General features: G+C 39.0%; 1 protein-coding gene across 1 annotated transcript; it reads left to right on the top strand.

Moving 5' to 3' along the window:
* The first annotated feature begins 1,577 nt into the window (after window positions 1-1,577).
* Window positions 1,578-8,898, top strand: VMA21 (vacuolar ATPase assembly factor VMA21). Its single transcript, XM_069463038.1, has 3 exons — window positions 1,578-1,732; window positions 6,906-7,015; window positions 7,601-8,898. The coding sequence occupies exons 1-3, from the start codon at window positions 1,680-1,682 to the stop codon at window positions 7,741-7,743; spliced, it is 306 nt and encodes a 101-aa protein (XP_069319139.1). The 5' UTR covers window positions 1,578-1,679; the 3' UTR covers window positions 7,744-8,898.
* Window positions 8,899-11,419: the final 2,521 nt, after the last annotated feature.

Genomic DNA, 11,419 nt, shown 5'->3' with positions numbered 1-11,419 from the left:
CCTATGAGATAACCAGGATAAACTCATTGTGATATAATTTATGTCAAAATCAAAGAAAGGTGATGTTTTAAGTAGCTTTAGATGCCTTATACAAGTAAACACATTCATTAGATTTTTAAAAATATTAAAAATTGTCCCCAGAACCACCATTACTACATTTATGGGTCCCTAGGGGTTCAAAGACCCCATTGTGGGTTGATTAGCTAGAGCAGGGGCCCACAAACTTTTCCTGTGAATGAGCCAGATGGTAAACATTTTGGACTTTACAGAGCAGTACCTCTGTCACAACTACTCAATGCAGCCTTGTGGACAATACAAACCAACGAGCATGGCTGGTTTCCAAAATTTTACTTATGGACATTGAAATTTGAATTTCATATAATTTTCCTGTGTTGTGAAATATTATTCTTTTGATTTTTTTCAACCATTTAAAATTGGAAAAAAACATTCTTAGCTCACAGGCTGTAAATAAACAGGTAGCAGGCTGTATGTATTTGGTTGGCCGGCCACTGTCTGCCTACCCCAGAGCTAGACTGATTCTCTCTAGTTCTGCCTCTAGTTCTTATATTAGGTGGTTCTTACTCACCTAATGAAGTCCAGAGAGGGATTATTAAGTTTGAACTAAAACCCAGGCTTCCTGCTGCCCAGTCCATTGCCCTTTCCACGGCTCTAAGCTGCTGGTTTAGTCATGATTTCAGAAGTGGTCTTTGTATCCTTGTGGTGCAGAAAATAGATGTGTGGTCAGTGGCCCTTTCCAGGCGTTGACCATGTAAGGGCTGTCCTCTATTAGCAGCCAGTGGCAACCTAATTTTGTCAAGCCTGGCCGCAGGCTTACGCACCCTTTTCGTTTATACCTCTCTCAGATTGCGCAGGCCCCGGAGGCCCATCTGTCCTTACTATTTGAGTCCCTGTTGTCTCATTGGCGGCTTTCTGAGCAGCTGCAAAATATGTTTTTAACTTTTAAGTGGAAGTTGGGGTCACCGGCAACGGGCCTGGAACAGTCACTCTCAGCAAGGGCTTTTTCAACTCTGACATTCTGTAGTTTTATGGAATTGGGTGAGTGTTACACTAACTCCTCCCAGCTTCCAACGGCTGGACTGCCTTCCACTGCGGGCAGTAATTAATGAGGCGTTTGTTTACTGGTGGAATAACGTGCATTGCTTTTTTGTGTTCTTGTTGTCGTCGTAATCTGCTCAGTTGCCTAGCACCACTGCCGTCTGCCTGGTAGTCCTTCCTCACCGCTCATCTGCTTGGGTACCCTCGCAGCCCCAGCTCAGCGACGACGGGGACCCAGACGAAGACAAGAGAGGCTCAAGCGAGTTCAGGGGGCGGCGGCTACGCTGCCCGCCCAGAACCATGTTGCGCGGCAAGTCCCGGCTCAACGTGGAATGGCTGGGCTACTCGCCCGGCCTGCTCCTCGAGCACAGGCAGCTCCTGGCAGGGCGCACGCCGCGGAACCCCCGCCGGTAAGTCACGTGAGTGTTTACCGGCACCCGCGCTTGCGCCTGCCTCAGCTCTGCGTCGCCGCGCTATGCTGCGCCTGCGTACTGCGGCCCGCCTCCCGGCGCTCACCGGCACTTCCGGCGCGGTGCGTCTCGAACTGTAGCCCGCCGGGCCTACTGAGCGCGGCCGCCGAGTCCAGCCCGCCGCCGAGCGCCTGCTGCCGGCCCGGCGACCCCATGGAACGCCTAGATAAAGCGGCGCTGAACGCGCTGCAGCCGCCTGAGTTCAGGTAGCCCTGAGCGGGGCCCAGTCCGAGAAGCGGGCTGGCCCCAGCCTGGAGCGGGGCATGAGGGAAGGCCCTAGCTGAACAGGGTGGGCGTGGAGTCCGGCTGCGGGGTGGGAGAGAGGGAAAGCGGATTGGGGACTGCAGCGTCTGCACGCCTGGCCCCGACCTGACCTTTCACTTGGGAAAAAGGAATGCCCCGTCATAGGGGATAGGTCAGTGGGCCTTCAGCTCGTGCTCCTATCCTAGCACTTCCGCTCAACTGTCGTTTATATTGTGATCTTGCTGTCTGAAGTCTCCCCATTGCAGGGTGAACTTTCTGAGGACAGAAACCTGGCCTCCTTCATCTCCTGTTCTCTATGGGGCCTGCATCATCGGGGCTTAATAAACGTCTGTTGTATGAATGAATGAATGTAAAGGAATAGTACCCTGATGTGGAACTGCTTCACTTGGGGAATTAGTCAGTAAGATGGGGGCTGGTGGCTGAGCAAAAGGAATCTATGAGAGGGAAGGCAGGTGGTTCTGACTCACCTCAGTAGGTAACAGAGTAGTGAGGGAGTTACCTTACCATTCATTGAGATCTACTGTGTGCCAGGCTTAGCGTAGGTGCTTTACATATATCGTCTTAATTCTTAATTTCTCTAACTGCTTAGTTTCCTGATTTTATTGATTCAGGGTAAGTGACTTGCCCAAGATCACAGAATTAGACCACACAATTAGTAAGCGTTGAAGCTGGCATTTGAGCAAACTCACTGACTCCAAAACCAGTGATTTTTGGAGCCCTGTGATGTTTTTTCTCTCCCAAAATTACTATTCACTTATGAGGATACCAACAGATATTTTTATTAGATACATTTAGAATACACTGTAGCCCTCCTAGACTGATTCTAGTTTCCTAATGCAATATGCAATGAAATCTTGGCAGTGAAAGAAAGAATTCTGTTGTAAGTCTTGTTTGCCACAAAAGGGAATGTGTTAGGCTCTATCTGCCCAATGTTTGCTGCAGAAGTTTGTATGAAGTGGGGAAACTCTAGGTGGTATTATGAGTGGAGGCACAGTAAGGTTCATCTTGAACTTTTACCTTTGTATGAGGACAGCTTTAATTTTGGCCTTTCTCATTCCTCGTTTCTAACAAGTCTGCTCAGTAACACGCAATCAGAGATACGTGGAAGAAATCAATTGAATAACATAAGTTACTTTATTTTGGAATAAACCACTGATTCTACCCAAGCTGGCTTGTGCCAGCAGAACCAACAGCTGCTGTGCCTGGAAGCCAAGGAGAAAATATGTCCTATAAACATTAGAGGAAGTTTGCTAGTTTTTAAAAGTTTGTTCACTTAACTTTGACTTTATACTTAGTTCCATAGTAATGAAATCACATAGTAATGAGGAAAGTAGTCAGATTTTTGAAGTTTGAGGTAAAGAGAGAAGTGAGATGAAATTGAAGATAATTGTTAAGGTATGCTGTGTATAGATTGCCTTGGAGCTAGAAATTAACATGTAGAAAAGGTTATGTTGGGGTGGTGGGATTGCAAGTGATTTTGTTTAATTTAAAACATTTTATGGTGTTATATCATCTTTTCAATAATAAACTTTTTAAAAGCCAGGCCAGATATGCAAAAGAGATAATCTAAAGAACAAAATAATCAGTTAACCTTCCCTTTCTCTAGATTCTCCAAGCTTCGTTCATTTATCGAGTTAGATAATCTGAAAGTTTCATACCTAAAGTTGCATACTTTTACTCACCATAGAAACACCATAGGTCAAGTGTTTTTTTTAGGGTCCACAAAAGAGGTGGCCAAATAGTGACTGTTTTTGTATTTTTTGTAGATCCTTTACTGCAGACAATCACATTCTTCATGAAGATTACACAATAAATTCCTCTAAAAATTTACTATGAGGAAACGGCTTAGGGGAGCTTTTGTATATTAGATGAGAGTTTTATAGCTCAGTAATAAGTGAGATATGTTAAAAGATTCATGTACCAAATGAAAATATTAGAACTTGTTTTTACACTAAGAAGCATTTCATTACTCATACATGTGCAAGACATGTAATCAAGAAACAGACGTGGTTAGTTATATCTAATATGTTACATGTTCTATCCAGTGTTTGTGGGGGGGGCGTTGTACAAGTCTTTTTAAAAATAAATTTTATTGTGTATACTTGAAATTCACAACATGATGTTATGGAATACATATAGATAGCAAAATGATTACTATAGTGAAGCAGATTAACATATCAATCATCTCACATAGTTGTGTATGTGCGTGTGTGTATGTGTGTGTGTATGTGACTAGAGCAGTTAAATCTACTTATGTAACAAAAATCCCTAATACAATACAATTTTATTACCTATAGTCCTCTTGTTGTATGTTAGAACTCTAAACTTGTTCATCATACATATCTGCTACTTTGTATCCTTTGACCCTACTTCTCCTCATTTCCTTCTCCTCCCCCCATGGTTCTCTATTCCTGTGTATTTGCTTTTTTTTTTTTTTTTTGGTTCCACATATAATTGAGATCATGCAGTATTTGTCTTTCTGTTTCTGGCTTGTTTCATTTAGCATAATATCCTCCAGGTCCATCCATGTTGTGGCAAATGGCAGGTGTCCTTTTTTAAGGCCAAATAATATTTCACTGTATATATACATATCACAATTTTTTATTTTGTGAAAACACTTAGGTTTCCATATCTTGGCTATTGTGAATAATGGGTGCAGTGAACATGGAAGCACAGATTATCTTTGTGAGATGGTGGTCTCATCTCCTTTGGGTATATACTCAGAAAAGGGATTGCTGGGTTGTATCTTTAGGAAACTCCATACTGTTTTCCATAATGGCTGCACCAATCTATATTCCCACCCACAGTGTAGTCAGGTTCCTCTTTCTCCACACCCTCACCAACATTTGTTATCTCTTTGATAATAGCCATCCTACCAGGCGTGGGGTAGTATCTCATAGTTTCCCTGATGATTAGTGATGTTGAGCGCCTTTTCGTATATCTCTTGGCCATTTTTATGTCTTTGGAGAAATGCCTTCTTAGGTGCTTTGCCCATTTTTTAATTGAGTGTTTTTTTCTGCTGTTGAATTAATTTGGGGATCAGATGGGTGGTTTGCAAATATTTTTTCCTAGTCTGTAATTTGCCTTTTCATATTGTTGACTGTTTCTTTTGCTGTGCAAAAGCTTTTTAGTTTAATGCAGTCCCATTTACTTATTTTTGCTTTTGTAGCCTGAGCTTTTGTTGTGATACCGAAAAAAAATCCTTGCCAACATCAGTATGAAGGAGCTTTCCCCTCATGTTCTTTTCTAGGAGTTTCATGCCTTAAGACTTTGTTTTTATGTTATAATTATTTTATCCATTTTGAGTTGATTTTTGTGTGTGGTGTAAGATAAGAGTCCAATTTCAGTCTTTTGCATGTAGAAATCCAATTTTCCCTGAAGAGACTATCCTTTCCCCATTGTGTCCTCTTGGTACCCTTGTCAAAAATGAATTAACCATACATGTTTGCATTTATTTCTGGGCTCTCTGTTTCACTGGTATGTGTTTTTATGCCAATACCATACAGTTTTGATTACTATAACTTTATAATGTGATTTTAAATCAGGAAGTGTGATGCAAATACAGATAATTTTACTTCTTCCTTCCCAATTTGGATGCCTTTTATTTTTTTTCTTGTCTCATTTATCTTGTTATTGCTTCTAGTACTATATTGAATAGAAATGGTGAGAGTGGGTACCTCTGCCTTCTACCAGATCTTGGTGGAAAAGCTTTCCATTGTTTCCCATTGAATATGATATTAACTGTGGGTTTTTCATAAGGGGCTGCTATTATGTTGACAAACCTACCTTTATGTGTAAATGGTTAGGAGTTTTTATCAGGAAAGGATGCTGAACTTTGTCAAATACTTTTTCTGTATTAAATGAGATGATCATGTGGTTTTTATATTTCATTCTATTAATGTGATGTATCACAGATTAACTTGCATAGGTAAAACAAGCCTTGCATGCCAGGGATAAATCCCACTTGGTTATAATATATAATCTTTTTGATGTGTTGTTGAATTCAGTTTGAAAATATTTTATTGAGGATTGTTGCACCAATATTCATCAAAGAGGCCGGGCGTGGTGGCTCACGCCTGTAATCCTAGCACTCTGGGAGGCCGAGGTGGGCAGATCGTTTGAGCTCAGGAGTTCGAGACCAGCCTGAGCAAGAGCGAGACCCCACCTCTACTAAAAATAGAAAGAAATTATATGGACAGCTAAAAATATATATAGAAAAAATTAGCCGGGCATGGTGGCTCATGCCTGTAGTCCCAGCTACTCAGGAGGCTGAGACAGGAGGATCGCTTGAGCTCAGGAGTTTGAGGTTGCTGTGAGCTAGGCTGACGCCACGGCACTCACTCTAGCCTGGGCAACAGAGTGAGACTCTGTCTCAAAAAAAAAAAAAAAAAAAAACAAAGAGACTGGCCTATAGTTTTCTTGCTGTGTTTTTGGCTTAGGTATGAACGTGATGCTGGCCTTGTAAAATGTACGTGGGAGTATTGCTTCTAGCTCTATTTTTTCCTGGTGACAGAAGCTCCAGTCCCAGTGGGAGGGGTGTGCTGGTTCGCCCACTGGCCAGGTTGGTCTCCTCCCGGCCAGGCGAACGGAGCGGAGGCATCCGCTGCCAGAAGCTCCGTGGATGGTGTTGGAGGCTTCCCTTGACAGAGCCCGGATTCCAGCTGGGAAAGGCGCATTGGTTAATCTGAAGGTCTTCCCTGTTGGTCCAGTGTCTGGTGCCTGGTCGGCCCTAGGCCCAGCACGGCCACTGCTTCCTTGGACCAAAGCTCCGATTCCAACATCTGGGGCAGCACATTCGTTCTTCCACCCAGCATGCTGGCTCAGCTTGTCTGCTTATGGGAGTGCTGTGACGCTTTCTCTCACACTGGATTTGAATGAGTCTCTCGAAGATGGTGATATATTCCCCATGTTTCAGCTGAAGAAATTCCAACTGCCCACAACAGGATCTGGAGGATCTTTGGATTATGACTCCCTGCCTCTGATCTTCCTCCTTTGACCTCTGCTTCCAGAGGGCAGGTTATTCAGCATCTGTGAGAGTTTATAGTGTGAGGAACCTAAGAGTGTTTGCCTGTGGCTATACTGGTTCTGATTTTATCTTTGTTTACTTTATTTCAGAAATGAAAGTTCTTTAGCATCTACCCTGAAGACGCTGCTGTTCTTCACAGCTTTAATGATCACTGTTCCTATTGGGTTATATTTCACAACTAAATCTTATATATTTGAAGGTAATCCTAGACCCATAAAACAAGGCATTTTCTCCCTACCAATTAAAGGTTTTGTGCTTTTATGACCTCTCTATATCTGTAAACTGGGTATTCTTAATTTTTTTCTTTCGTCTGTTTTGCTTTTCAAAAGTCACATTGCTCATAATGAGCCTTTATGAAATGAGCTTTTTCATCATTTATTTCAGCTTGACATCTTATTTGTTTATGGTTTTCTGTGAAATAGCTTGTAGATTCTTTCTCTTTCTCTTAGTATCTCTTTGAGAGCAGGGATTGGCTGACATGGGAGGAGGAATTTGGGGGAATGGACTTTTAGTGTCATATAATGGAAGGAAAAGAAAATGAAGTCCCCTTTTTGTTGTTAAAGTCCTTAGATGAAGTTATAATTATGGTTTTGTTTAAAATAATGTTCTTAGTATATAGAAGATACTCAGATCTTGTAATGAATACTTAGTTCATTACCAAAATATTGCTTTTTAATTGCTTGACTAGTTTAAGAAATATACAGCTAATAAAAATTATTATGCTTTGTTTTTTTGCTCTTTGGTAAATTTTGGAATAAAATGGAAACTTTTTTTGTCTTGATAGGCGCCCTTGGGATGTCCAATAGGGACAGCTATTTTTACGCTGCTATCGTTGCAGTGGTTGCAGTCCATGTGGTGCTGGCCCTCTTTGTGTACGTGGCTTGGAATGAAGGCTCACGACAGTGGCGCGAAGGCAAACAGGATTAAAGTGAACATCACCTTTTGATAGCATTAAATTGATCTTTTTAAAATGGTAAATGCTGAGGGTGGGGGACACTGATGATTTGAATAAAGTTGAAAGAGCCTTAAGAAGTCACATTTGAGTAGTGTAAATTTTGATCCTTCTAATACAGTAGTTTGTATAATTGATTTTAACTGTATGAGTCTCATTTGCAAATGAGAATTTGGAAAAGTTAAATTAGTTACAAATGAACATATTAGTTACACATCATTCTGGAAAGAATTTAATTATCTTACAACAAAAAATGTTTTATAGCATTTTGACTTATAGTTGCTTTTGGGTTTTACTCCTTTGAATATATTAAGATGTACACAGTGAAGCAAATCTAAACTTCATTTTATGCTGGAACACTTTCCCTAGCTATCATGAAAATACCAGGTCCTTGGATTTGGGGTTTTAATTTCTATGGAAAGTCGCTTAAATATTGGGCACTGGAATTAATCTGAATGTCACTAAGGAATTTCACATAAAGTGTAATCCCTAGTCAGTAGAAATCTTTCATTACATTATTTTATGGGAACACTTGGCTAAATCACACCCATTCATGTAAAAGGACTTTGATTTACTGAAGGGTCTAGAGAGCAAAGCAAAGAGTTTGCTGCTTGGGGGCACTCAGCCTGCTTCTTAAAGTCCCCTTGCAGGCCAGCTTTATGCTTTTCAGGCCAACTGTTTAATGATATGGTTTGCTCCCTCATTCAACATTGAAGTTAGGCTTCAATTACAAGGTTTGGGGAAGCTCCATTTAAAATAGTTTTTCCTACAGTTTTTTTCTTATGATAGTGTGTACATTTAAATGTGTTCATTTTTGCATATGTTGGGAGTATAAACAATCTTAAAAATGGATTATTTTTATCACCCAAGATATATTCTTCTTGGGATTTATGGTAGTGGTCTTTTTAAATCAGAGCTAAGTTTTATACACACACACACACACACACACACACAGAGATAGGTAATTTTTGAGGCCCTTTCTGATGGAAAAAATAAAAACCCCTGATTTTATGTGGGTATACTTAGTCTGTGTTCTTTCTAGCCATTTGGCACTATTTGTGTAATCTAAAAACACTACCCCCCACAAATATTTGTTTTTTTTTTAATTATAAAACCATAATATATGTTGTTTTTAAAAAACTAGAAAATTACATAATCAAACAGGAAGAAAATTAAAATTCCCCGTAATGTTGCCACCTTAAGATAACCACTATTTTGGTTTATATCATATATGCATCTTTGAAAGCCATTTCTAATGTTAGTTTGATACACACTAAAAGTTTACTCTTTTAAAATTCAAATTTCCTGTTACTGATAATTCTAATACAATGGCCCTTGCTGAAGTGTTTGCCATTACTGATTTTTTTGTTCACCTTTATTATTTTTTATATTGTGGAACTGGACTAAAGGAATAGAGAGATGGTTAGGCCTAAAAGTCAAGTAGACATTTGTATTTATTTAATTTTTGAGAAAAATAAAAGATCAGGATGATTATTATAGAACTTTTTAATTCTTGCTTATAGTTAAATGTTGTCTACAGTTTAAATGTCTTTAAGTAGTTATTTTAAATGTAAAAGGTCGTTTGTTTGATAAAGACTACAATTTTAGTATAATGTTGAGTCCGAAGTATTGTGTGATAGATTTCTAGATGATCCCCTCTTAAGATGCCCTGTTGGATTTAGAATTGTCCACCTAATTTCTTTTTATATAATGCCAAGGTATTTCTTGTACTTTTGGGATCTTAGTGCTATTTGTAAAATATTAATGTCTAATGTTGGATTATTTTGTTTGGTTTCAGATATTTGCTGAATAGGTAATGATATGGGTCTTTTCAGCAATATTTAAACCAGGGATACATGCAGAAGCAGTTGTAATTTCTTGGAAATAGTACCAAGTGTTTGAAAGTTAAAATTTAATGCTAGGTTGATATTTAGGATTATTTCAAAATAGGCTTGTTTTCAAAGCAGTTTTTCCTAGGTTTTAAACTGCAATCTCACTTGTTTGCTGGTGTTCTTAACTATGGTAAATAACATACAGTATTTGACAGATAGATATATTTTTCAAGATGCCTCACTTATTTCCTCTTGCACAGTGTATATACTTCAAAATGTATAGAAAGGAAAGCGACAGATGAGCCCTTATAAATGTTTTAAGGTAGGAATATGTTCACTATTGTTTGAAAACTGATTGTAAGAATAACCTCAATTAGGAAGTGTAACTTGAAGTATCCGTCCAAGCTACTGATTTAACCCTATTTACTGTAACATGTTACCTTTCTCACCTCCCATTTTGCCCCCCAGAATTTAATCCTTTTTCCCTGTTGTGCGGAAAAACGGAAAGTCTGCTATAGAATGCATCTGATGTCATTAGCTCTTAAAATGGATACCATTTCACATATAACGGTAGAATTTGGTTTTGCGTTGTTAGTGAAGAAACTTAAACCTGTCATTAAAGAGTCCCTGTGTCTCATGGGAATCTAACAGAAATACCTTGTAGTGATTAGAATGTTTTCATCACACATATCTCATTGGTTTTGCCAAAAGAAGCAACTAATTGACTTGTTTGGTATTTATTTTCCATTTTCATATAAATTTTATATATATAGTAAGAATACCCAAGGAGTAAGTTATACCCAAAGAAAGATTAAACCTGAGGTACATGAAACAAAGGATTTAAATCCTGTTTTAAATCTATCCTGTTTTAAACCTATCTAGTGTGTAGTTTTTGTCTCTAGACAAGTTCGTGTTTATTGTTTAATTTATACTCATGTGAAGTTGTAAACTATTGTTAGGCCCATTTGATAAATGGTTCAACTATGGCACAGAATTTGTCACTTGTCTTAGGTTAGTGGCAGGTTTCTCTGCTGTCAGGTACCCTGTGTTGTCCACCAGAATAGTACAGCTATTAATTCAGACTGTACTCCTATGTTTAAGATAATTTTTATATGATCTGGGCTGAGGTAGCACATTAATAAGTGGATAAGATTTCTTTTTCCTTTTTCAGGGGGAAAGAGTCACCTTAAAAAACAAATTATTTTCAGGGACTTTGGGAACCTAACAATAAATAAATATTACACATAATCTATGAATAGCTTAATCCTTTATATATTCCTTAAAATAGTTGGGAATTCCTTGATATCACTCCTGGCCACACTTTTCTTGCCTGTGTTATTGCTACGTGTCCTTCAAAGTAATATCTGCATTCCTTTTAAGATGTTCTATAAGTCATATTTGTCAGTTACACAAAGTAGTCTTCCTTTTTCCCATGTTCAGTGAAATCTCATTGAACACTAATAATAGCAATAGCTAACAACATCTGCACAGCACCTTACGGTTTGCAAAGAACGTTCACACATTCTCGTTTGAGTTTTGCATAGTGAACCTGTTACGAGATGTCTCTTGATGTCGATGCTAAAAGTGTTAGAATCTTTAAATCACTAGAGTCATTGAATATGATGTAGTATTGAATAGTGCACTGACTAGGGGGAGGATTTAGATGTGCTGCATTTCAAGCCGTGTGTAATTATCAAAATGGGGGGCGTGCGTTCTTTAGCCACTTGAATCAGATTTACTTTTGTAAATGATGCTTTTCTAACCATTGTCTGGATGGATTTTGTATTCATTATATTCTAGCCTGTAATTTGTATAAATT

The sequence above is a fragment of the Eulemur rufifrons genome, chromosome 30, assembly GCF_041146395.1.
Source record: "Eulemur rufifrons isolate Redbay chromosome 30, OSU_ERuf_1, whole genome shotgun sequence".
NCBI classification, from domain to species: Eukaryota; Metazoa; Chordata; class Mammalia; order Primates; family Lemuridae; genus Eulemur; species Eulemur rufifrons.
This window is presented reverse-complemented; position numbering and strand designations above follow the sequence as displayed.

Coding starts and splice junctions, on each gene's coding strand:
- VMA21 (XM_069463038.1), top strand. CDS start 1,680: ATGGAACGCCTAGATAAAGCGGCGCTGAACGCGCTGCAGCCGCCTGAG. Junction 1,733..6,905: donor CTGCAGCCGCCTGAGTTCAG/GTAGCCCTGAGC, acceptor ACTTTATTTCAG/AAATGAAAGTTCTTTAGCAT. Junction 7,016..7,600: donor TAAATCTTATATATTTGAAG/GTAATCCTAGAC, acceptor TTGTCTTGATAG/GCGCCCTTGGGATGTCCAAT.